This window comes from Camelus bactrianus, chromosome 21 (assembly GCF_048773025.1).
Source record: "Camelus bactrianus isolate YW-2024 breed Bactrian camel chromosome 21, ASM4877302v1, whole genome shotgun sequence".
In the NCBI taxonomy this organism is placed as follows: domain Eukaryota; kingdom Metazoa; phylum Chordata; class Mammalia; order Artiodactyla; family Camelidae; genus Camelus; species Camelus bactrianus.
In genome coordinates, this window is record NC_133559.1 from 27,928,946 (window position 1) to 27,954,282 (window position 25,337).

At 40.9% G+C, this 25,337-nt stretch overlaps 1 protein-coding gene across 12 annotated transcripts in view; it reads left to right on the plus strand.

The window, feature by feature from the left end:
• The window catches only part of NPL (N-acetylneuraminate pyruvate lyase), a 31,970-nt gene extending 12,317 nt beyond the window's left edge, over positions 1-19,653 (plus strand). The window contains exons 5-12 of one of the 12 annotated variants that reach the window (XM_074349907.1): positions 2,056-2,113; positions 7,302-7,377; positions 8,958-9,050; positions 10,405-10,553; positions 10,676-10,722; positions 12,866-12,950; positions 16,070-16,109; positions 19,058-19,653. In XM_074349907.1, the coding sequence (XP_074206008.1) occupies positions 2,056-2,113; positions 7,302-7,377; positions 8,958-9,050; positions 10,405-10,553; positions 10,676-10,722; positions 12,866-12,950; positions 16,070-16,109; positions 19,058-19,242 (733 nt within the window). In that variant the 3' untranslated portion in view covers positions 19,243-19,653. Of the gene's footprint in view, positions 1-2,055; positions 2,114-7,301; positions 7,378-8,957; positions 9,051-10,404; positions 10,554-10,675; positions 10,723-12,865; positions 12,952-13,198; positions 13,383-13,488; positions 15,042-16,069; positions 16,110-19,057 lie in introns of those variants that run through there. The other 11 variants (XM_074349909.1, XM_074349911.1, XM_074349908.1 and 8 more) reach the window with 11 other exon arrangements.
• Positions 19,654-25,337: the final 5,684 nt, after the last annotated feature.

A 25,337-nucleotide genomic window follows, 5' to 3' on the forward strand; every position in this document is an offset into this window, starting at 1 on the left:
GAGGGAGATGCAGAGAGAATCATGTCAGTAGAGGAAAGATGGTTTCAGAGAGGTCAGAGGCTAAGGTTAAGAGCAGGGGCTAGATCTAGGGCCAGGCTGCCCGAGCTGGGTCCTGGCTCTGCCTCTTAGCCGCTGTGTGAATTCAGGCACGTCTTAAACGCCCTGTGCTTCACCTGTAAAGCAGGAATAATAATAGTACCTGTCATAAGGTGGAGGTGAGGATTCAAACAGTGCCTGACACACAGAGCTAAGTCTTATATAAGAATTCCCTGTAATTACTTGCAGCAGATGCTGTGTTCGTGAGAACATTGGTTACAGCGATTGTTAGATGCTATGAGAGTCAGTAGGTGGAGGATAGAGAAGGCAGGAAGTGGCCCGTGACCTCAGAGAGCAGAGCCAGAAGGGCCATTGTCTAGAAGACACGTGGAGACGGGGTCAGGGAGGGCAGCTTATTCTCAGAAAGAAATTTCCTGGTGAAGGGAAGGAGAGATGGAAAAGTAGAGTAGGGAGGGGGAAGCAAGATTAAAAGAAGGGTTGGCGGGGGAAGGGTATGGCCCAGTGGTAGAGTGCATGCTCAGCACCCACAGGTCTTGGGTTCAATCCCCAGCACCTCCATTAAAATACATATATAAATAAATGGATAGATAAATAAATAAATACCTAATTGTCTCACAAAAAAATAATAAAAGAAGGGTAATTTCTTCCTCTTAAAGTGGGGAAGTCTTGAGCACGTTTCTGTGCTGAAGACAGTCCTATGGGGAGAAGAGATTAAAGAGTGGAGAACTGGTGCCTTTGATGGAGAGTCTCGGCGAGGGCTTTGAAATAAAACCAAAAATGGGCAGAGCAGCTTTAGGAGATAGCTAGGAAGCTGGGAGGAACACCTGGAAGATGACATAGCCCAGCGCCGAGGTGAAGAGGAGGTGAAGTGAGGGAGTCTGGGTGTGAAAATACCGTTCGCGTCATCTGCCAAGAACAGGGGGTTGGGCGGAATTTAGAGCTTGAGAAGAACCGTCGAAATTTGGCGTAGCCTCTGCAGGGAATCGGAAAGGGAAGAAAGTCCTGATTATGAGAAGGCTCTTGGGAGCCTCATCCTCCTGGACTGGGACATCACAAGCGGGTACTGAAGCCACAGACCCAGCAGGGGTGTTGGGGAGGAGGGAACGCATGACTGTTCTAAGCTAAGCAGGAGATCAGGGCATGAAAGGTCCGAGGAGGTCATGCAGTGAAGCTCTGGTGAGGGTAAGGCAGGCCAGCCAGCCGCCTTTTCTCCTCTTAGAAGTCCTCTGTCCCTCTTCACAGATGCAAACCTGGTCATAGCACTTCCTGCTGGGGCCCATAGTACCTGACACATAACAAGTCAAGCAGGCATCATGGGAGGACTCGATGCTTGGGCCCCAGTGGGGAGGTGGTGTCTCCATCCCATAAGGGTGTCATGTGTGTCACTCAGAGTCCCTCGAAGACTCGCCAGCATGACTGGACTCACAGCTGAGTTTTATTCATTCTACCCTCAGAAGACCAGTCGAAGTGTGGCATCTTAGACTGGCCATGTGGAGCACCTCCAAAGATGAGCATCGGGGTGTCAGAAAAAACCTCACTCGTGGCCAAATTCTGAGGGCTTACAACATAGGGAAAAGACTTTAAACAGTAAATCCTTTCTTTCATGTAGCTGGTTCCTGGTTGTACTCTTTGGGGGACCTCTTTATTTTCATCTCCAATGAAGACCATCTGTTTTATCCCTGTCTTCATGCACATCATCACCATCAGATACAGCATCTATAATAATTCATAGTCAAAATAAGTACTCAAGTAGCAGTTAATCAGTTACTGCTTTCAAAATTCTATTGCTTGGTTGAACCTTACATTTTATTCCCTGGACATTTTTTTCTAAATCCCTGACTAGGTTAATTTTAAGCAGCCCATAGCAGAATTTAATAGTCTTGAGACTGAGATTAATCAGATATTAGCTAACTGCTAAACCAGCGCAAACCAGGATGGCACAGCCCTTCCGTGTTCCTGCAGACTTCAGGTGGTGCAGCCGTGTTTTCTCTTTTGCAGGCTGGATCAGATAGTAATTCACGTAGGAGCCTTGAGCTTGAAGGAGTCACAAGAACTGGTACGTATGTAGGTCCATCTGGGAGAGACTACTTGAGGGGCCTCCGTTTTTATGCTGAGGTTAAAATCAGTACCATTTTTGCCATATATTGGATGCTGAGCTGGAGAATACAAGGTGTGGGACCTCAGGGAGTCCACTCCCTAGAAGCAAGCACAGAGCCATAAAGAGAGTCGCCCAAGGTGATAACTGCTGTAGCAGAGCGTTGAATGGGCACCTCTTCTTTGGGGCAAGATAAGGATGGGTCTAGAGCTCCCTAGTTTGCAGGTAAGGAATAGACCTTGAGCCACCCTCAGTTTTCTCTAGGAAGTAAAAGACAAGGCTCTCTGCTGGGCACAAAGAAGATGGAAGATGGGGTTTGGACATGAGAAGTGGTAAAAATTGAGAATTGCTGTCTGGAGAACGGGAGAGAAAACTGAGACATGTCCCCACCCATGCTCACAGGAGCACTACTTGTAATAGCCAAGGGGTGGAAGCCACCCAAGCATCCATGGACAGATGAATGGATAAAGAAAAGGTGGTACATACACACAATGGAATATTACTCAGCCTTGAAAAGGAAGCAAATCCATCTTGTCACATGCTACAATAAAATGTGATTCCTCTTATATGAGGTATAGTAGTCAAATTCATAAAAAGTGGTGGTTATGACAGACTAGGGGGAGGGGGAAAGAAGGGTTGTTTAGTGGGTATAAAGTTTGTCATTTGAGAAAAAGAGGCAGACTATAAAACAAAGAAACGCATTTATTTGGGGTCTTAGAATTGCAATTCAGGCAGCACAGATTCCAGCAGCAACCAGAACAGTGTCCCTTCTGGGAAAGAAAAGGCAGGAGTTTTTAAAGGAAAACAGGGAAGTACACTTAGTTTACATAAATTGTTTGCCAAGAGCTGGGATTGGAAGGTCTGTATTCTCTTTTTCTTTGCTGTTACAATTTATGGACTTGCCAAGTGTGTTTCACTAATTATCAGTAAAGTCACATGTCTGCACAGTTCTCTGGGATGCCTTTCTCAGCAAATAGCTTCCTTTTCTTTCTTTCTTTCTTTCTTTTCTTTCTTTCTCTTTCCTTCTTCCCTTCTTCCCTTCTTGTTCTTTTTTTTTTTTTAAAGTCAGCAGGATCAGTACAGTTCACGGTTTTAACAGGATGGAGCCGTAAAGTACAAAATGGAGTTCCTGCTGGCAACTCCTGCAAGTTTCAGATTTGCAAAGTGAAAAAGCACTAGAGAGCTGTTTCACAACAATATGAATGTACTTATTAATGCTACTGAACTGTATACTTAAAACTGGTTAAAATGGTCAATTTTGTTGTGTTTTTCTAAGTCATAATTTTGAAAAATAAATTAAAAGCTAATTAATTAATTTTTTTTAAAGGATTGCCCCAGTGATACTAAAAAGCAACTAAAGTTGTGAGTCATAAATTTGTCACACCACCACTCAACACAGGTTTGGAAATTTTCTTCTAGGTACACCCTTCAGCCAGAGCAGAGGAACGAGGATGCCAGCAGTTGGGCGGCTCTGGGTTTACAGATGAATGGGTTAGGTAGAGCAAAATTTTGGCAAAAGGAGGAAGGAGTTAAAGTTGCTAGCAGAAAAGTAGACGATGTGGTGGTTTCGAGGCCTTTGTGAACTGGGCGAGGAAAGAAAGTACAAAGATGTGATCGCCTGGACTGCTGCCAGTCAACCGTCGACTGGAAAGAAAAAAAAAAAACAATGTGCAACCTAAAAGCTGAGAATTATGTTTTATCCAGAGGACTTACTGGGGACGTAAGCCTAGGATGCAGCCACTCAGGTAGCTCTAAGGGACTCTACCAAAGAGGTAAGGGAGGAGCCAGGATGTACAGGAGATTTTTAATGGGGGGAAAAACCCAAAATTTTAAAAACATGTATTTGAAAAGCAAAAGATTACTGCTCATCATAAAAACACATATCAAGTTAACGATTTCAGTGCTTTTCTGTGTATGGGAAGGTGCCAGCGTCTGGGCTTACTGACACCATTCCTTGGATCTGCATCTTAACTGCCCAGGGCCAGTGTCCTCCTTTTCTCCATCCTGAATCCCCTCAGCATAGTGCACTGATGGGCTCGGCTGCAGTGGCCGATGGCCTTACGGCTGAAACAGGCTTTATTTACTGAAATGGCAGGTGACGTTCTTTGTCCACGTAACCATGTCCCCAGAATTCAGATATTCTAATTCTCCAGAGACAATGACTTGATCTAGCCCCAGCTTCTTCTTGATGGGTTTTGTTTGACTGTGTTTCCTATTGATTGAATTTAGAAATGGGATGTGTACTGTATACTCACAGAATTGCAATCCAGCAGTCTTGGGCAAGCCGCAAAGGAAGACATACTAGATGGTTGCTTAGTAAACTAAACCTAGAGTCAGCATTTGGAAACGATTTATTTTTTTTTTATTTTAATTTACAAAACATCTTTTTTATTTTTATACATTAGAGAAAAAAATTGTTTGAAAAGTTTTCAATGATTTGAATTTCCTAGAGAAACATTGCTAGAAAGGTTTATGAACCCTCACATTACAGCATCATTTGTTACGAGAAAATGACATGCTATAGTAAAAACACACTTTTCAATTGCAAAGCATTTCAAGCGGCTTATATTTTTATGAAGGCCATATTTTCTGAAGTAATTTCTCCTCTTTTAACAAACATTTTGACAAGCAAGAAAAAGGTGATAAAATTCTGCGGATAAATTGCTGCCGACGGGGCAAACCCTAGAGACTTGAACAGCAGCAGCGGGGACCTGGATTCTCCACCCCCAACCCCAGCTGCAGCCTTAGGGGGGGTGGGGGGAGGTCTGGGAGCAGCTGCTACAGAGATACACTGTCTCTCAGGCGCTGCTGCTGTTACGGGGGAGCTCATGCCTCTCCATCAACGTGCTTCCTGCTCCCCCGGAGCTGGAGGAAAACAGAAGAGAAATATATAGAAAGGGGTGGCAGGAGCTGTGTGCTGTCTTCTCAGGACCAGAAGAGGATGGTGCTCTTGCCCAGAGACCTGAGCTAGTCAGGCTTTCCAGTTAGACTTTCAATTTCATGTACTCTATTTTCATTGGTCTATTCTTTTTACATTTGATTTGTTTTTCTTATAATAGATCTTTCAACTAAAGTAGCCTAGTGGAGGAAATCTTTTTTTTCTCTTCCCTTTTCAATTGCTTTCTTTTCCTATGTGTAATCTAAATTTTAAATATTGTCATGTCATGGCATGAAAGGCAGTGTCATCCACTGGGCTGAACACTAGAACAATGTAAAGATAATCTCAGTGTACAGGTACTTTCCTGCTGTAGGGATAATTCTTGCCAAGGGGACAGTAGTCATGGCATCTGCTTAGACATAACTCCCCATTGGATGATGCTTGAATGGCCACTGCCATCAACTGTCTCCAAAAGTGGGCTATTTCCCCTTACTTTCAGCTAAGGTTACCCTTCCACTTTGTCCTAAGCAGGGTGCAAAGTAAATGACTCAGATACATCACATTCCAGTTCTGTGTTAGTAAAATTGTATCCAATGTCTTGATTGGTCTTTGGACTATATCTCGGTCTCTTTTTGACTCTCCTACTTTAATTCTGCCGAAAGTTAATCATGTCTATTAGATATAGACACCACTGTGAGTTAAAGTGGTATCTCAGAGGAAAGCCATTTTCCCGTTTTAGGTAGCGGGGCATGTTTCAGAACGCTCAGCAAGTGTCTACTGAGTCCCTGCTGTGTGCTCAGCACCATGACTGACCTGAACACAAGAGTCAGTAAGATCTGGCCTCTGCTCTCAGGGAGGTCACTCGTGTTGGAGAACAGTGCCTACTCGTAACTGTCTTACAGCATGGTAGGCTCAGGTGCTCTGCTTGAAATAGATTTTAAAAATGTTACGAGGGTCCAGTGGGAGGAAATGTTTAATTTTTCTGAGGGAATTTGAGAAAACATCAGAAGAGTACTGCAGTGTATCTTCCATGACGTGTATAATCTTTTCCTTCTCAACCACATTCCCAATCTGTAATATAAATTTAAAAATATGATTATCATATCTTTGGAGAGAAAGAAGGTGTCATCCAGTGGGCTGAACGCTAGAAGAGAAATAACATCTGTAGGTTTCTCTGTTAATAGTTATAATTTGTCAAAATGAACTGCTCATGTCTTCTTAGCAAGGTTTTTTTGTACTGACGAAGTCTGAAGAGAATAAGATTAAATAACGCAGCTCACCTCTGCCAGGGGTCTCTGCTTTGCAGCCTTGGAGTTTCCCTGGTAATGACGTTTATCATTAAATTTGGCTAATTTTCCACTCTCAAGTGAAAAGAAGTTTGAAGAGTTTGTTGTTAACTTCTAATAATCTAAGCTGTCGGTGAACATAGCAAATCACTTACTTCAGGATGGTTGTGCTACTGTTATTTATAACAAGAAATATGTATTTGGTCTTCGCCCCATTTCTGGCACAGAGCTCCTGAAACCCTTGGAATTTCTGGAGATGAGAACAGTAAAGATACCTCTTGTTATGTTGATGAAGTGACTTGGAAAGCACCTAAGGATGTGGCTGGTTGTCAAGAATACCAACCAAGTGCATTAGAGGGTTGGGACTTTCAGTCCCAGCCCCCTTCCTCCAGGGAGGGGAGGGGCTGAAATTTGAACCAGTCACCAAAGGCCAGTGATTTAATCAACCGTGCCTGTGTAGTGAAGCCTCCACAAAACCCCCAAAGGACAGGTTTCAGTGAGCTTCCAGTTTGGTGAACCTGTGGAGACATGGGGAGGGTGGGGCACCTGCACCCGGAGAGGACAGGGACGCTTTGTGCCCCTTCCCCATGCCTAGCCCTGTGCATCTCTTCCATCTGGCTGTTCCTGACTTGTATCCTTTAATTTAAAACAACATTGATCTAGTAATTAAAATGCTTCTCTGAGTTCAGTGAGCTGCCCTAGCAAATTAATTCATCCAAGGAGGGCATCGTTAGAACCTTCAGTCTGTGGCCCATCGGTCAGAAGCCCAGGTGGTAACCTGGGATTTGAAGTGAGGGTAGGGGGCTAGTCTTGTGGGGCTGAGCCCTTAACCTGTGCAATCTGACTCTGTCTCCAGACACACAGTGTCAGAGCTGAGTTGAATTGTAAGAACCCAGCTGGTGTCTGAGAATTGCTTGTTGGTGTTGAGGAGCCCCCACACCCACACACGTCAGAATTGTGACCAATGGTCTTTCTTCTTTTAAAGGCCCAACATGCCGCAAAAATAGGAGCTGATGGCATCGCTGTCATCGCACCTTTCTTTCTCAAGCCATGGAACAAAGGTAGGTAGATGATTCTAAATGCATAGTGCCTCACATGGTCCACTTCTTTATGCCTTCATTCCAGATGGTTGTATCTAAGTCATGAAAGTAAAGGCTTGGGGACTGGAGGCATGAAGTTGCAATGGTACAGTAGTCCTCCGGAGTATTCAGCCTCCCTGGATCCAAAAAAGAGAAGACTCCATTAAGGGACTTAAATGAAAGGACTTAAGCTCTTTGGCCAAGTAATCTGATCAGGTCATCCCACCAAGCCTCGGGTCAACCTACAGGTGCCTGTGTTTGGGTCAGGTGTCCGCTTCCTGTCCAGTCAGTTGTGCAGAGTGTCAGAGTCACATGGCGAAGCTTGAGACCATTTTTCTCAAGAAAGAGGAGTGTAGTGATGGGCATTTTGAGACTACATGTTCTTTTCAAGTTTGAGTAAGCAATGAATTTGAAAAGACATTTCACAGAAACATTCATTGTCTTCCAAAGTATCATCATTGTTTTCTCTGTGGAAACTATTTGTGTCTTTTGAATTCTTTTGATTATCAAAAATAAAATACAAATTTTAAAAGGTTTAAAAACAGACAAGGTGTTATCTGCATGCATGATTAAATAAATCCATAACTAAATGTATAATGGGTCAGAATTATGAAATGTCACCTGTTACTGGTAGAGAGAAAATAGTTGTTAATATAGGTAAGTAATTTAAATAGTTAAATTTGGGAAATGTAGAATGAACATTTTTAAAGTTTTTTTTCACATGGTTTTGGAATTTTTTGCCTAAGTACTTTTCCCAAAAGACAAAGGAAAAATAACAAATTATACATAATAATTTTATCAGAAATATTTGTCACAGACAGAATACATCATCACAGTATTCAGATGAAGTACGTAAGATTCTCTCTCCCACTGTCCAGTGGCATCCAAATCGTGAGCAGCTCTGCTGTGTTCATTTATCATCTGCAGTAACGTCGCAGCAGAAGCTCAAATCGGACGATGCAGGAAACCCCAGTTCCTTAGTAAACCAGAATGAACTCTCCTCTGATACATCTGAATTTCTCCCCAAAAGGGGAAAGTACCAAACTCTGGTTGAATTATTATGAGGTGTGCCACTGCCTTTATGACTTCCCATTTTGAGCAGATGTTGGTTATCTTTTTGTTGTCGAATTTCCTCAGTTACAACCTTATTCTGATCCTAATTCAAAGTCATTGGCTGTTCACTGACCACACGTACCCTGCTGGGTGAGAGGACAAGGATCCTAGCCTGCCTGATGGGCTTCTGGTTTTTGTAAGAATATTTTATGAGCTTCTCTTAAAATGTGGGAAGATTTGCACCATTTTTTTAATAGTACTTTAGTACGGCAGGGGTGACAGGAAGGTGGTCCCGTTACTTTGGCCTTCCTGCAGAAAGGGAAATAAAACTTTGAAGGAACTGAATTGCAAAGACACTGCAGTAGAAATCTGAGAGATGGTGAGAGTGGTCAAGAATTTTTGGCTTCTGAAAAGGATGGTTGCATTTCATTAGATGGTTCATTTTTTCACTGGGGAAAACCGGTGTTTCACTTTGGCTCGCACCATGGCTTTTCCCACTCTTCTTTCAGATATCCTGGTTAATTTCCTAAAGGAGGTGGCTGCCGCTGCCCCTGCTTTGCCGTTTTACTACTATCACATTCCTGCCTTGACGGGGGTAAAGAGTAAGTACTGCTTCCTTCCATGTGTCTTGCCCTTCACCCCTCACATCGTACCGTTTCACTAAGAAACCTTCACTCCATCCCACCCCACCCCACCCCATGTCACAAAAGCGATAGAATATTGACCAGATGGTTCCAACTACTCAATATAAGTCACTCTTGCCAAAAATAAGTCAGCTCTCATCAATCATTGACACCACCTTACAGTGGGAGATTTAAGTATAAAAGACAGGTTGACCCTTAGGCACGTCTAGCAGACACCGGTGTCTGTCACACACACCTCTCCTTCTCATGCAGGAAGACACAGCCTCTGAGCCCCTGTAGGACAAGGGCTGTGTCTACCTTGTGCCCCACTGTATACTCAGTGCCTGGCATATAGGGAGGTACTCTGACCTCTTGTCATTACTGTGCTTCTCCAGCCAGAAGATTCTTACACTTAGATGAAATTTCTTAGGAGGTTATTTTTAAAACTCCCACTTCTTTCTAACTTCCTTAAGAGAAAAAATAGAAATTGTGCTTTGTACTGTTTATAAGAGCCAAGACATGGAAACAACCTAAATGTCCATCAACAGATGACTGGATAAAGAAGCTGTGGGTATGTTTATACAATGGAATACTACTCAGCTATAAAAAATAATAAGATAATGCCATTTGCAACAACATGGATGGACCTGAAGAATGTCATTCTCTATGAACTAAACCAGAAAGAGAAAGAAAAATACCATATGATATCAATCCTATGTGGAATCTAAAAAAAAAAAAAAAAAGCCAAACGAACTTATTTACAAAACAGAAACAGACTCATAGATATAGAAAACAAACTTATGGTTACCAGTGGGGAAATGGGGTGGGAAGGGATAAATTGGGAGTTTGAGATTTGCAGGTACTAACTACTATATATGAGAGAGATAAACGACAAGTTTATAGTGTATAGCACAGGGAACTCTATTCAGTACCTTGTAGTAACTTATGGTGAAAAAGAATATGAAAATGAATATACATATATATGTTCCTATATGACTGAAATATTATGCTGTACACCAGAAATGGACACAACATTGTTAGTTCATGACAATTTCATGAGCGGACTATACTTCAATAAAAATACGTCTTAAAGAAGAAATTGTGCTTTATCAATATTATCCTATTGTCTTCAAGGAACAGAAGACTTAGGGCTGTAATCTGACAAGCACACAGTCACTGGGAGGCAAGGGCAAGTGATTATATCCAGTCGACAGTCGGTTGTGGCTGAGAACAGCCCCTGGCAGCTCCATGCAGAAGTGTAGGGCCAGATGAGATGTTCTCTGATCTTTCCTGGAGGTGTGCGGATGAATGAGACATTCATTATTTCGAGCAGTTCGTGCTGAGGAGTTGTTGGATGGGATTCAGGAGAAGATCCCCACCTTCCAAGGGCTGAAATTCAGTGACACAGATCTCTTAGACTTCGGGCAGTGTGTCGATCAGAATCGCCAGCGACAGTTTGCATTCCTTTTTGGGGTGGACGAGGTGAGTCACTCCCTGGCATATCCCAGCAGGTTAGTGTCCCTCCCATACAATTTATGTGACTGCTGATTTAGTAGCATCTCTTTTATTTTTCATCAAAGTAAATACTCTTTGTTTCTGATTAGCAACTGTTGAGTGCTCTGGTGATGGGAGCAACTGGAGCAGTGGGCAGGTAAGCTGGACACATTTCTTCCCAATGGTTATAAATGTAAAATGCCCTCCGCCCAGAGGCATTCATCCCCTGAGTAGTTATCTTTCTTGCATGTACACCTTTCCTAATAGGAGCGCCTTTCTTTGCCACATTCTTTCAGTGAAAGGGAATTAAGTAGCGTTTTCTTAGCAACTCAGTCTTTGTTCTAAGAGGCACCTGTTGCAGTTAGAGGTGAAGCACACAGGCTGAAAGCACGCACAGGACTTCTTTGTCAGAAATTATTTGGTTACAAATAACAGAAACCCACTTAAACTAGCTATGTGAAAGGAGGTAAGTTATTTTAAAATTCTGGGAAATTTCATAAAGCTTGAGGAAGTGCAGTGAAGATGAGAACTTGAAACTGCAAAGCTCTCAACAGCCAAGGCAGACCTTTCTCCATCTGTGGTCCTCTGGAAGCTCTGTATTTCCCTCTCTTTCTCTCTAGGTGGGCTCTCTCCACGTCCGCACGCTCGTGGCCAGTCATGGTGCCCACGTGGGGCATCTCAGGATGTCACTAGATAGCAGTGCAGGGTCAGGTGTCCACGTAAGGTCCAGGTAGCTGCAGCTAGGAAGGCAGAATCATGTGATCTGATGTCCACTCAGCAGAAGGCTTAGGGGCATTCGATTTAGCATGTCCACTGCACACGTTAACCTAATTCATTAGAAACGTGCTTGCAAGCAGACTGATTGAAATTTGCATTAACTGAAACTGTATTTCCTCCCAGTAGGAAAAATACAGGGGAAGCAAAATAATACTCATAACATGTCTTGGTGAGCATGGCTTTGATGAAGAGTAGTTGAGCAGGATAATCTTAATGGCTTGTTCACCAAACCAGGATGGCTGCAACATCTGTCCTCACTGAAGGACATTTCTACTGAGGAAACCGGAAAGCCTGGATCTGCTGACCCAGGAGATTCTTACCTGTTAGGTCCCCCCCCCCTTTTTTTTGGCCACCTGAGACCCCTGGGATTCGAATTACAGTCCTCTGAAACCCTTCGGACATTCATGGACATACTGTGACTTCGGGTGTCTCACATCTACAAGGGACTTATCAGAACTGTTACATTTCGTTCTTCCCCACTTTATTACCAGAGGATGATGTGAACCTCACGTTCTGGGAATCCTTGCTGTTGACTCCAGGAGCTATACACATGAAGTACCAACAATATTCTCTTCCTGGTACATCAAGATAAAAATCTTTTCTGAGCCTGCCTTACTATAGGAAAAGTCATTAGAAACTAAGAAGACACCCCTGTTCTGAAATTCTAGAACCTTCTACCTTGCTGATTTCTCTAAAAACTCAGTGATTAGTCTAAGATATTTGGCCTCATTGGTAGAACTAGAGATTTTTTTTTAAGTCATCAAGAACATTTTATCAGATCAAATAACTAACTCTCACCTTCATTTTTGTTGACGCATCACAGAAGGCAGGTGAAGAGGTGGAGAGCCTTCTCAACAGCTCTGTAGCCCTTCTTTGAGACATAGTTTCTTCACAGCAAAATAGAAACCACATCCACCTCGCAAGGCTTTGAGAAGATTAGACATGATCTTCATCAGGCACCCGGAATATAATAGCCAACAAATGGCCTCTTGTATTATTTTTATCAGTATCAACATTATTATTAGAAACTCGTCTCTAAGTAATATACAAGTTGACAGAGAGCTTAGGTAAACTGTTGGGATCTGTCCCTTTTACTCTGGTGCTCCGTTCACCCAATTCCTCAGCATAGGGCTTTGAGGACCCCCCTCAAATACTACATTTGATCCACAGCTTTTGTCTAGCATTGTGCCTGCATGTGTGCGCTGGGGCAGGTGTTGCCCTCAATCACTCCTTACCAAATACATCTCCATCTTTCACTTTATTTTTTTCTTTTTTCTAACTGAACTTTTTCTGTTTCCCTCCCTTTTCTTCATTCCCTCTGGTGTCCCCTGCCTCCTCTGCACTGCTTAGTGTTGCTGGAAAACTCAGAACGGAAGACACCTAATCCTTTAAAAGAATAGGGCCTGAAAATAGGCTTCAAGGAACCCTGGTCTATTTTTGCCTTTTAAGCATCAGAGGGGTTTGAAGAGCGGGACCTTCCTGCTGAGCTACGGATCCTACAGGATGTGCTGTTTTCTTTCCAGTACCTATAACTACCTGGGAAAAAAGACAAACCAGATGTTGGAGGCTTTTGAACGAAAGGATTTCTCTTCAGCCCTGAACTATCAGGTTAGCTTTCTTTTCCCTTCGTACAAATCACAGCTTTCTTCTTTCCCACCTGAGAATGTTCGTTCTCTCCCATCAGCGTTCCTGCCACACCCGCCCTTATTAAAATTGCCTGGCTGCCGCTGGCTTGCTTTTCCTTCTGTTTCTTACTCTTCCTTGTTTAAAACCAAACCTGGCGCCCCTGTCTGTGCTCCCTGAATGTCTATCAGGAAAGGCCCCATATGGGAATGAGTCCCCTCTGTTCCTCTTAGGAGTGATCTCATTTTTATTCTACATTCCAAGTATTTGTGTGACTGTGAAATAATAGTGATGGATTTCTGGGGAAATGACCACATACCATCCCCGTGAGGACCTCATACCTGACTCACCCGAGTATATAAGGAAGCTCTGAAGCTGGTGACCTGAAAGGGGGAGACTTAACCCAGAGTCAGCAGGTTAGTCCTCTCTGCCCTGGAGAGGTGCTGAGAACTGAGAACATCCATCGGGCAGCAAGCAAGAGCCAAGCAGGTGATCCAAAAGGAGACACTGGCTTTTGAAACAGGAAAAGAGGGAAGCAGGAGTTGATGTGTTCCAGGAAGACCCCAGGGGAGCTGCTGTCAATGTCTCATGGAGCACAGCCTCGCTGTCCAGAGAAGGAAGAGCCTCTCTGAAGGGTGGAACCAGTCCCAGCAGGTGGTAGCGTGTGTACTTCAGGTAAACGGGATAAAGTGGAAAGAAGTAGGCACAGCAGGAAGGCTTCTGGAGGCTGAGGGGCATAGGGACTTCAAGGATCATGAAAGTGACAGGACAATCCCGAAAAAACGAGTGGGAATGAACAGCATAAGCAAGATCAGAGCAGGTGGTCGGACCCAATGAAGCTCAGATAAGGGCTCTTTTGAATGAGACGGGCCACAATCAGGGCAATCGGAAAGTACAGAGCAGAAGTCAGAAAGCATTCTGGAGGTCAGAGGGAGTGACCAGAGCGCCAACCAGGGGGAATATGAGGCAGCAGTCGCCAGGTATGATTAATTACATTCTCTGCCCTTTGGTCCTGAACAGCGAGCCAGCCTGAATCTACTTGCTACTTAAAGTTTAAATAGCTACTTAATCACCTGTGTTTAGCCCCAGACCAGGGGAAGCTGAGAGCAGGAGCAGGGCAAGGACTTAGGAAGTTACATCAACTAAGTTAAACATTGTGCAAGACTTTGGTTTAAATTAAGATATGAAGTCTGAAGTGTGCAGACTCTGCCACCACTTTTCCTTTATGGTTTTATTTTTTCTTTGTTTCCCAGAAAAAATCATTTCTGAAAATTCCAACCTCTTCCAAGCTGAACGACAGGAAAATCACAGGATGGAATAAAGTGTGAAACAGCTGTGATATGGACCCTTCCACTTAGTGGGCTCTTTTATTGGCTGATTCCGTGTCCATCTCTTCCCCGCCCCCACCTTTTGTTTTATTGAGTCCCACTCAAATAAATCACTTCCCTCAAAACAGTGTTGGTAGGGAGTTTAGTTTATCACATTCTCTGTTTCTTCTTGCAAGTGTGAATGGGTCTCACTTACTCTTTTACTAACATGCCAAGGGCTGAGCTAAATGCACAATTTCAATTCAAGCTGGTCTCTGCCCGAAAGGAGTTTGCTGACAAGTGAAGAAGCAGACAAGAGCTAAACTTACCTATTCTCATGGACTTAAATGCCATCTGTTATATTTATGATGAAATGACATGTGTACAAAGATGTTCCTTACAGCATTATTTATAATAGCAAAAGATGGAAGCAACCCACATATCCACCTGTAAGGAAATGGTCAAATACATTACATTTGCCTTATGCAATGGAATTATCTACAGCCCTTTAAAAGGATGAGATACTTTTATATGCACAGATCTGGAAAGATCTCCATGATATATTAACTGCTTAAAAAGGCAGCAGAGACATGTGACTGTCATGTACAATGTAATGTGTTTGTGTGTGAAGGAAAAAAGAACATGTACACATGCTTGCAAGGCTCTGGATATTAAATTTTATTCTTCATTGAATTTTTTATTCCTAGCATACAATTGATTAAAACAATGTAAAAGTGAAATGTTATTAAAAGTGCATTTCTTAATAAGATGGATGGGAATCTTTTTTTTTTAATTAATTGCTTCATGAATTCCTGGATGAGTATTCTTTATTGCTAGGATGAGCTAAAGTTCAGCTTTAATACTATTTCAGTTTTTTTGTTTTTACAGAAATAAGTGCTATGTATTAGAAATAAACCCTGTTCATATATATGAGTAGATAAGAAGGGAAGAAATGTTATATAGCAGTCACTCCGTTCTTTGAACAGTTTTTGAGTCATATGCCAAAAAAATCACAGAATGCTTGATCATTTAATGATTTTCAGCTGACAACCTCAATCACCACATTAAAAGAAATGTTGAAAGGAAAAAATTGAAAACCCTCTGACTTTTTAGAGGACGTGTTATCCATTAATTAGAGGAATCACTTTGTCAACTTTGTTGATTCCAATACCAACATTTTGATTCGCTCTTTTATTTGGTTCCCAGAGATGTTCCAAGGCAGTGATATAGGAGGTATGTTTTTTTATTTTTCACAAGTGAGAGAAGGTCTGTGAAAGGAGAGATATAAACGGACAGCCTGCACCTCCATTATGTGCAAATCCTTACTATGATCCATTTTAGAAATAGAACTTTTTGGAGTTGAGGATCCTGAAATTAATGTCCATAAATCTTAGCCTTGGCCAAGTGCCCTTGAGGTATCTTGGAAAGCGCCCCAGAGGTTAGAGTGCCCCAGTTTGGATACATCCTCACTAGCTAATAAGTTTACCCGTGTAACCTAGATGGATAAAGGGTACCTTCCCCATCCTAGTTCTCGGTTATACAATTCCATCATTAGAGCGTCTTTTCTTCATGGGCTCGTTTCTTAAAGCTTGTATGTATGGAAAGATCCTGCCTTATCCTGGATGGACCTCAACCATCCTCACTTGGCTGTTTTTCTCCATTCTGACAGACATTCAGAAAACTAAGGTGTGTGTGTGGACTTTTTAGTTTGGGATTTCTGTCATTTGACCTCTAAATTCTTTAAATTATTATCATGGTTCAGTAATACTGACTATAGATTTGTTTGCTCCTTTCCAGTTTTGCATTCAGAGATTTATCAACTTTGTGGTCAAACTGGGTAAGTTTCCCGCTTGGTCTGCTAATGGAGAGTATAAAAGAAATGGACTTTCTCTGAGGGTTTAAGAGAAAGTGATGAGGGACTTTCATTGCTTTCTCTGAGGGCTGGACAAGAACAGCTTTTAATCTACTTACTACAAACAGGGTTTTATTCCTAATACTAATCTTCAGGGCCAATCCTATAAAATGGTGGAGTAAACCTAATTGGAAGGTCTTGGCAACCTTCTCACCAATCTCTCTCCTCCATTTTAGCACATTGCCCACCTCCCCACTCTATGCACACACCTTTTCTTTTAATTCCTTCTCTCCTACACCATCAACTCTCCCTCCCTTTACTTGGCTCTGCTCATTAAAATTCTACTTCCACACTGTGGCTTATTTCAGCCTAAGTGCTTGGAGGGGGGCAGTTTGAATATAGATCTTATTAAACTGTGAATGACTGACAGCTCTCCCAAGAGCATTTGCAATTTAATAGGAGTTTATTAACACAAGTGAGCTTAAATGGATGGAGGTTTGGATAACATGACAATGTAAAATTTGAGGGAAATACAGTGAATTTGAGTTGAGAAACCTCTCCACAGTCTCCTAAGTCTTATCCCATAGCAAGTAACAAATGCCACCATTCACTCCACTTCTGCAAGAGATTGGCCCTTCCTGAGAACCTGGGGCAAGTCCAGGAATAGTTTTAAGTTTATTCTTGGCCGACCTCCCACCTTCCTTTCAGAGTCTTTCTGCCTCTTCCTGGCAACTCCTCCCAAGCCCTAAGCATCTATTATGTGTTATGTACCCCTCATTCTCACAGGGTTTTCAGCTAGATTTCTTAATCCTTCAAAGAGAATACTTCCCGTTTGCTTTTGGATGACTTTTGTCATATTTGTGTGCCACCAGTACTGTTATTAACAATTACTATTCCCTTGCCCTAAGCAATACCTTTCCCAAAATTGCGGGCTTGGTATTTGTTCCTAAAGTGCATTAAAGTAGTTATTGAACTATTAAATTTTTTTTAAAAGAACTAAAAGTTTACCTGTATGTGTAAGATCTCTTTGCACACCAGCAGTGATACTGCAATAGTTTTGTAAAATACAGCTCTAAGATACTACCTGAAAGGATTTACTGTTTTGCCAGAATATTGGCATTATGAAAGAGGCTCTTGAAGATAATGTTTATGATCGAAAAGATCATATCTTTAAAGAGCTCATTTCTGACTTCCTTAGAGGTTGAACTTTTCATGGTTTAGTCAAAGAGAGACTTATCTTTTTTTCCTTCCAGTTTCATTGAGATAAAATTGACATACAGCACTATATAACTCTGTTTCTGTTTTATGTCTGTTCATGTGTTGTTTTTAGATTCCACATATAGGTAAAATCATACAGGATTTGTCTGTCTTCATCTGACTTATTTCACTTAGCATAATACCTTCTGGGTCCATTGGTATTGTCACAAATGACAAGATTTCACTCTTTCTTTATGGCTGAGTAATATTCCACTGTGTGTACAAGAGATTTAATAAACATGACAAAGTCTTATCATGAAGGTAACTCCTTCTTCCACCATTCATAATAAGCTATTCATAATAAGGCCATTTTGCATTAATCACACTATATTCTAGATATTTAGTCATGCTAATATTTTCCTTCCCAATGCTCAATTATTACTGTAACAAAGTTAACTTAGCAAAAGAAAGTTACGTCTCATACCTTGGATCCAAAAGCAATAGCCAGTTAAGAAGACAAATATCTTTCTCTCTCTGCTGTATTCTGGATTATTTCCTTGGGTCTACCTTCAAAATCACTAATTCTATCTTTAGCTATGTTTCCTACAATTTAGTTTTACTGATTATATATTTTCATTTTCAGTATTTCTTTTTGGCTTTTTTTCCCCAGATCTTCCTGTTCTGTATTTATATGCCCTTCTCTTAGCTTATGGCTTCTATTCCTTCTTTTATTTCTGTGAAGTCTCCTTCAGAATTTTGTCATCTGTTCTCAGGATGTGAAATTTGTCGGTTACACATTCACTGACTCCCTTGCAGTTTCTTTTTCCTCGTGTGCTTTGTAATTTTTAACTCTGAACTCATCTTCACAGGTAGTTGTTTTCTGGGAAATCCATTGTGCTCTAGGTTGTGAAGTGTCCTGTCAAGTGGTTTTACATTTGTCTCTGCTGGGACAATATAGTTTCACCGTTTCTAGTCAGGCTTCATGTATATTTCTTAGTATGGTTCCTGTACCAAGTGCATAATGTAAATGTGGATCCAGCATTCATATATGGTACAAACTTGGGGTTTCTTTCATATGATCTTTTTCCATCCACAGCCCTGGCAGATGTCAGGCTTCCTTGCCAGTGGGCCAGTTTTTTTTTCCCCCATTGCTTTTCATAGAAGGCTAGCTACCAGTTTTACACTGGGAGTTTAGTTCCAGCTCCTTGATATGTACAGACTCAAGGCTTCACCTTGCACTCCTGTCCCAGTCTAAAACAGCAGCGCAGAGTCATATAACACCTTACGTAGTGCATTTCTCAGGGACTTCTTAGATGTGCTCAAACTGAATTCTGTCCTAGTGATGAAGTCCTACATCATTCAGTCCACACGGTATATAGCTGAATCAGATTATCCTCGTGGACCATTTGGCTTCAGCTCCTCCTCACCACTCTGACCTCTTCATTCCTGATACTTCTTGTTCCTCCTTACTTTTAGGATTGATTTTGAATCTCGCATTGTTCTGTCTTACAGTTTGTCAATTTGTTAAAAAGTTTCCAGCATTTCTATGTGCTTAAAGCAGGAAGAGGGATTTCCTATGTCCATTCAGTCTGCCATATTGACTAGAAATGTTCTCATATTTTAGTTCTATTTTGTCCTATCACAGTAATCACTAAGAATATGATCTCTTCTTTAGGGTGTTTGTGGCAAAGTGGACAATCTGAGCCATGTTTCCTCACTTATATTTTCCTGTCTAGGTTTTGGAGTGTCACAGACCAAAGCCATCATGACTCTCGTCTCTGGGATTCCAATGGGCCCACCCCGGCTTCCACTACAGAAAGTCTCCAGGGAATTTACTGATCATGTGGAAGCTAAACTGAAAAGCTTGGATTTCCTTTCTTTCACTGATTTAAAGGATGGAAACTTGGAACCTTGTAGCTAGTGCCTCTCTCTCAAATCAGGGCGTGTACATTGAGATATAGTTCACCTTGAGGAGTGCGTTCATTTTCAAGGACTTTTTAGATTAACTTGAACTAAACTCTCCTAGCAAATGAAATCAACAAGTATTTAAATATATACTGTAGTCCTTTAAAAGTTTTCATTTATAAAGGGGCAAAAATTCTAAAAAGAGTCATGAGTCCTGAGTCATTCAATATTTCACAAAATTTTTATGGAGAAATGTTTGCTTATATGGATGAGATGGAATCAAGAGGAGAATTGTAATTGATTAATTCCAACTGCCTTTGGGAGCTTCCATTATCTTGATTTCTGGTTCTTAATCCTATTTTAAAGTTTTCTTATTTTAAATCACTATAATGTACTTTCCTTTTAATAAATATTCCTTTGGAATCTAGGACAGCTCTGAGCTGTTTCATTTAGGCACACTAACTTCAATGCCAAATTACCACATGACTCAACTGGGCACAACTATTAACATATCAGTTAACTTGGCTGCTCTATCTAGATTGATTACAATGTCATAGTTTTCTCCCAAAACATTGGGTTAGGTGAAGACTTGCTTCGTTTACTATAACTGAAGGGTCCATTAGGGTGGTTTTCACATAACAAAGGAAAGGCCTTCCCCAAAGATGAATTCAAGTCTCCACCTGTTGCTTTGGAGAACTTCTCAAAGCTCAAAGTTTCACAGGACCAAGAAGCTTTCTGCTCTGGGCACCACAAACTTCCCCTTCCCTCACTGAGAAGAAAGTGTCCTCAGACGGAGCCCTGAATTATTGAAAGTGAAAGCCATCGTCCTTTCTGCAGTGAGCCCAGGGGCCACCATTATTTCCCAATCACATTTTCAAGCAGTCACTTTCCAGTGATAAAAGATTTGGGGACAACTCAAAGAATGTCACTTAGCTTTCTCGATACACCTTCTTTACCTTTGTCTTTCTCTGAAATAGATCACTGCTGCTCAGTCTCCTCTCTGACAAACCCTGCTTTCTAGCAACAAGGTATATTGATGGTCAACCCTTAGTGATTTTAAACTTGACTATCCAGTCTATTAACTACATAAGATTTAATTTTGTTTCCCGTCTAATTGGTCTGCTCATTGGCAGAGGAAATGGATTTGAAAGTCGTATCAGTTTACTCTATTTTTTTTAATTTTTAATGTTAAAAAGAACCTTTTTCAAAATGAAAATTGGGAGTTATCAGTGGATTCAGTCATCTTGCTAACCACTCTCTTTAATTGGTCAGGTAGTTAATAATTGTTATGTCTCCTCACTCTTCTTTTGGCCCAGGAATGACACACTGTTTTCTCATATTTCTCTCTCCTTTAGGATATCTGAATTAGAAACTGAATCACAGTGACCTATGTGAGCTTGTGTTCTATCTCACTGAAACTTTTCTCTGCAGCTGTTAATTTCCTAAAAGAAGAAAACTGAGGTTTTTGTTACAGTCATTGGTTCTGAGGATACAAAAGCCAAGATAATTTTTCAGTGAAGATAAATATTGGATATCTGCTAAGCAAAGAATTCTGTTTTTTCTCTTTTTCACTCTTTTGAAATCAGTGCTTGGAGAACTTTTAACATGATTAATAAGACCTTGTGAACACAAAGAGAAATATGATGATCAAACAGAATGAACAGGGCTGAGTTTAGCTCTATATATTTGAACATTCAACTCCTTAGAAATGAATATTATATAGCAGTATGTTACTACTAATGCCTTTAATCAGCAGTGTAATTTTGGAATGATATGAATTTTTTGTTATCTTTGAATTTAGTTTTTAATGTTAAAACTAAAGTAATGATGTGAATATTTTGTTTATCACAATACTAAAAGCTGATTTTTAACATCTTTTTCAAGATGGAAATCTGAAATTAGTTCACTGGAGATGGTTGGAAGGACTAAGTAACTTCAGGGACTAGTTTTTGCTTAGGATCTCTATTGGGTTTGTTTATTCACAGACGTAGGAAAATGCCATGTGGTGAAGTGGGGCAAGTAGGTAATACATGTTCTTCCCCAGAAAGGCTGTCTGCCACAACTTGAGAGAAATTTCCTCCTTATAATCTCCTGAAGGGCACAGAAAATCCCTGCTCTTAGGAATTTGAAGTCTAAGAGAAGGCTGGGCTGGACTGAGGGACTTTCTAGAGTAACTCCGTAACCCAAGGCCAGTCACCCACCTGGGTTCGCCGGAACTTTTCATCATGGGGGTTACCGGAGTGGGACCTATATGCCCATCAAATCAAGAAGAGCAAACAACAGATCTAACCCATTTAATCATTCCCCTTATCACTTGCTCACTCAGCCCTCAATTTCCTTCAATTAAACTAAGAAGGAAAATTGGAACCAAAGTTATGCAAGCAGCAGAGCTAAGACCTGATGGGGCATCACCAGCTAAGAGGTGGGGCATCACCTTGCACCTGGGGCTCTGGGGCTGAGAAATGGCTACCTGGTGGACAAAATAACTGACCCAAGTCATGTGTTCTGTCAACCCCCCTGGTGACTCTTAGGAAATCATTTGATATAGAGGACATTTCAGCATTTTAAGTTAGAGAACCAAAAGAAAAACCTCACAGGAATTTCTTAAATCTTAGTCACATAATTAGTAAACATAATGAAATGGTGTCTACAGAATGTTAAATACAGCAAATTTGTATTTTGCTATGCGCTCCAATCTGAGAGTCATTTTCTCTCAGTAGGCAGGTATATCCCATTTACCCTTGTTGAAAGTTTTTTAAAGTAGTTTGCAGAGGATCATATTATTTTGTTTGTGCAAATATAATACATTCTATACTATAACCCATAGGACATTACAGATTCTGGATATGTGAAACTATTTAACACTGAAAAAGAAGTATAATCCCGGAACTTTATAGAAATGTATTAGTATCAGTGAAAGCTGGTTTGAAGCAGGCAATGCAAAGCTCAGACGTACAAATGCGTGGGGAGACAGAGCCTCACAAGTTAACACGGGAACCATAAACGCAAAAGGGAATACGGTGGTTCATTGACGACATAAGTTAAGAAGCAAATGAAACTGTCAACTAAACTAATTCCAATAGGATAAAGGCAGAGAAAGCAAATACAGCTGTAAAAGTGGAACAAAGCAAGTTGCAAAATCCAGTGAACTTAAATAAGTTTCTGTCCAGGTGGCCAAGGAACTTGTAGATAAATAAATGGTTCAGTGGAAACTGATACAATGGATAAGGAAAACCAACACATGTGAATGACTCCCAACGTCATCCTTGCTTAGCAAAAAAAAAAAAAAAAAAAAAAAAGCAAATATTCACTGCTATGTCTGCACAGCAAACCATAAAAAACAACTTTGAAAGCAATTAGCATTTCAGTGAATACCATGACTATATAACAGGGAAGAAAATAATTTTAAAGGTACCACATACATTTTTTATTTCGTCCTCAAAGGCTTGGACACTCATTTCTGCTAGAATCCAGATTATGCACTTCATCTGTGACATTCATTGCACTAAAAGAGTCATTAGTCCTTTACATCTTAAGCCATTATTAGTACCGTTATTAATTCCACTTTTAAAAAATGAGTGAACTCTTCTCTTGTTTTATATATTGCATTTTCATCTTCTGGCATGTTTCAGGCCCTTGTCCTTACTTTATCCAAAACTGCATATTGTTTGCTCAGTGGGCGCCCACAGTTCCATTCATCAGTCTCTTTCTCGGGGTCTACAACGTTGAGTTTGAACTTCATGTTAGACCAAGGCCTCCTTGACTTTTGAGCCATGGGTTACTAACACATTCAAAGCCAGACCTTAAAAGAATAATCTAGACTCTGGCTCTGATCAGCTCTGTGTTTTGTGGCTTGTTATTTTGCTAACAAAACTCCGACTAGAGGGTGAAATGTGCATCCTTACTAGGATGCTTTGGGTGGGCACAGTTTGTCCCTAACAGGTGGCACATCACTTTTTCTGTCCTAGGACATACTGATGACTGCAGCTCACCCTGGACCCCTTACCTGCATACCTCTTCCCATCTCGCTCTTGGTGGGGCCTCAGCCTTTCAACCGTACATGGTTACAAAGAGCCCAATTTTCAGATGCTGTATTTTTTGTTTCTTTTTCTAAAATATGTTATATGCCAGGTATCGAACTTTACATGCTTATTTATTTATTCTTTATAATTACCTTATGATATGGGTACTGATATTTCATCGAGTCTAAGATGTTTTTGATGGTAAGACAATTATTTTATGTACCTCTAAGAAAGAAAAACACTGGTACAATGTGACAGATCTCATTCCAGAGATATCAAAGTGGTTTTTTAAAGTTTATTTTAGAAGTGATACAATATAGCATCTTCCTATTTTTAAGATGAAGTATGGCAAAGAGAGGTTATATATCTTAATCAAGGTCATACATGGTCTGTGGCTGCTGGAGTATGAATCTAAACTGGGTGACATCATACTATATTTTACATTAAGAGTTTTAAAACCATATGTCCACTTTTAACAGCACCTCTGAGCCAGTTATCCCTAAGATTCAAGCCCAAGGACCTGCTGATGTAGTAGAGAGTTGGGTTCAATACAGAATGAAATAACAAACAGTATAACATGGTTGAGTGGAAGGCAGGATTGGCCTTGTGCTTACATGTATGACCTCAGGCTGTGTGGGTTTAAGTCCCAGCTCCACCACGTACTATCTGTGTGACGACAATGTGTCATTTAATTTATCAGCCATTCACTCATCTCATGGGTAACCTGAGAATTATAATATCTGCCTCCTGGGGTTATTATGAGGATTACACAAAGTAATACATACAAAGTTCTTAGAATTGAGTCTGGCACAGCCTAAGCACAGTGAAGTGTTAGTTATTGTTAGTTTTTATAGCTACCTGAGGCATTCAGTATATGTTCTTTATACACCAGAGAGAAACAGCACATTGCTGTGCTGCTAAACCTTTTAATTTAATAGCTGGCAAAATAAAGTTGAAAATAATACTAAACCCAAGAACTGAAAGAGAAGCTTGCATTTATTATTACCAGAGCCTGGAACATAGTGCCACCCTCAGATTTTTTTTCCTAGGTTCAGAATTTTCGATTGTGCTTCTAACAGTAGAGGATGGGGAATGGAAAATAGCTGTGGGCTCTTCAATGACCCATGCATCACTGTTTGGAACAGTGATACACACAATGAGAGCGCACCTTTTACTGAGTGATTTTAGAGGAACAAGCAGATCAAAGAGGCACAGATGAAAAAAGTTACCATCACTGGAAGATTTGAAGTATTTCCGTGTATATGGGATAGGGCGGTACGTGACATGACTTTTTGCTTTAAAACTGGCACTCTTGAAGCAGTAGGAGTAGGAGATTGGAAGACAGAGACTAGGAGCAGGTGAACCCTTCGGTGACCCCTTATTACCAATGGTGGAGCCCCCAAATAAGGAAGTGGCAGCAGGGATGGAGGCAAGGGAATGGAATGAAAGATATTTAGAAAGAAGAATCAACAGAACCTAGAGATGGAAGATACAGTTAGCCCTTCGTATCTGTGGGTTCCACATCCAAGGAGTCAATCAACTACAGAAGGGAAATATTTTTAAAAATCTAGAAGGTTCCAAAAAGCAAAACTTGAATATGCCACATACTGGTAATTATTTACATAACATTTACATTGTATTTGCAACTATTTACATATCATTTACATTGTATTAGGTATTGTAAGAAATCTAGAGATGATTTAAAGTATACAGAAGAATATGCTATAGGTTATATATATAGGCAATTACTATGCCATTTTGTTTAAGGCACTTGAGCATCATGTATTTTGGTATCTGCAGGGTCCTGAGACCCGTCTCCTGTGGATACCAAGGGACAACTGTACTTACATTTGTTATTTATTTTGTGTAACAAATCACCTCTAAACTTAGCAGCTAAAAACTGCAAATTTATTAACTCACACAGTTTCTGAGGATCAGGAATCTAGGAGCAGCTTGACTGGGAGGTTCTGGCACAGAGTTTTTCAAAAGGTTGCAGTCAAGCTATTGGCTAGAGCCTTATCATCTCAAAGTTCAGCTGGGACTGGAGAATCTGCTTTAAGTTTCACTTTCATAGTTGTGGGCAGGCCTT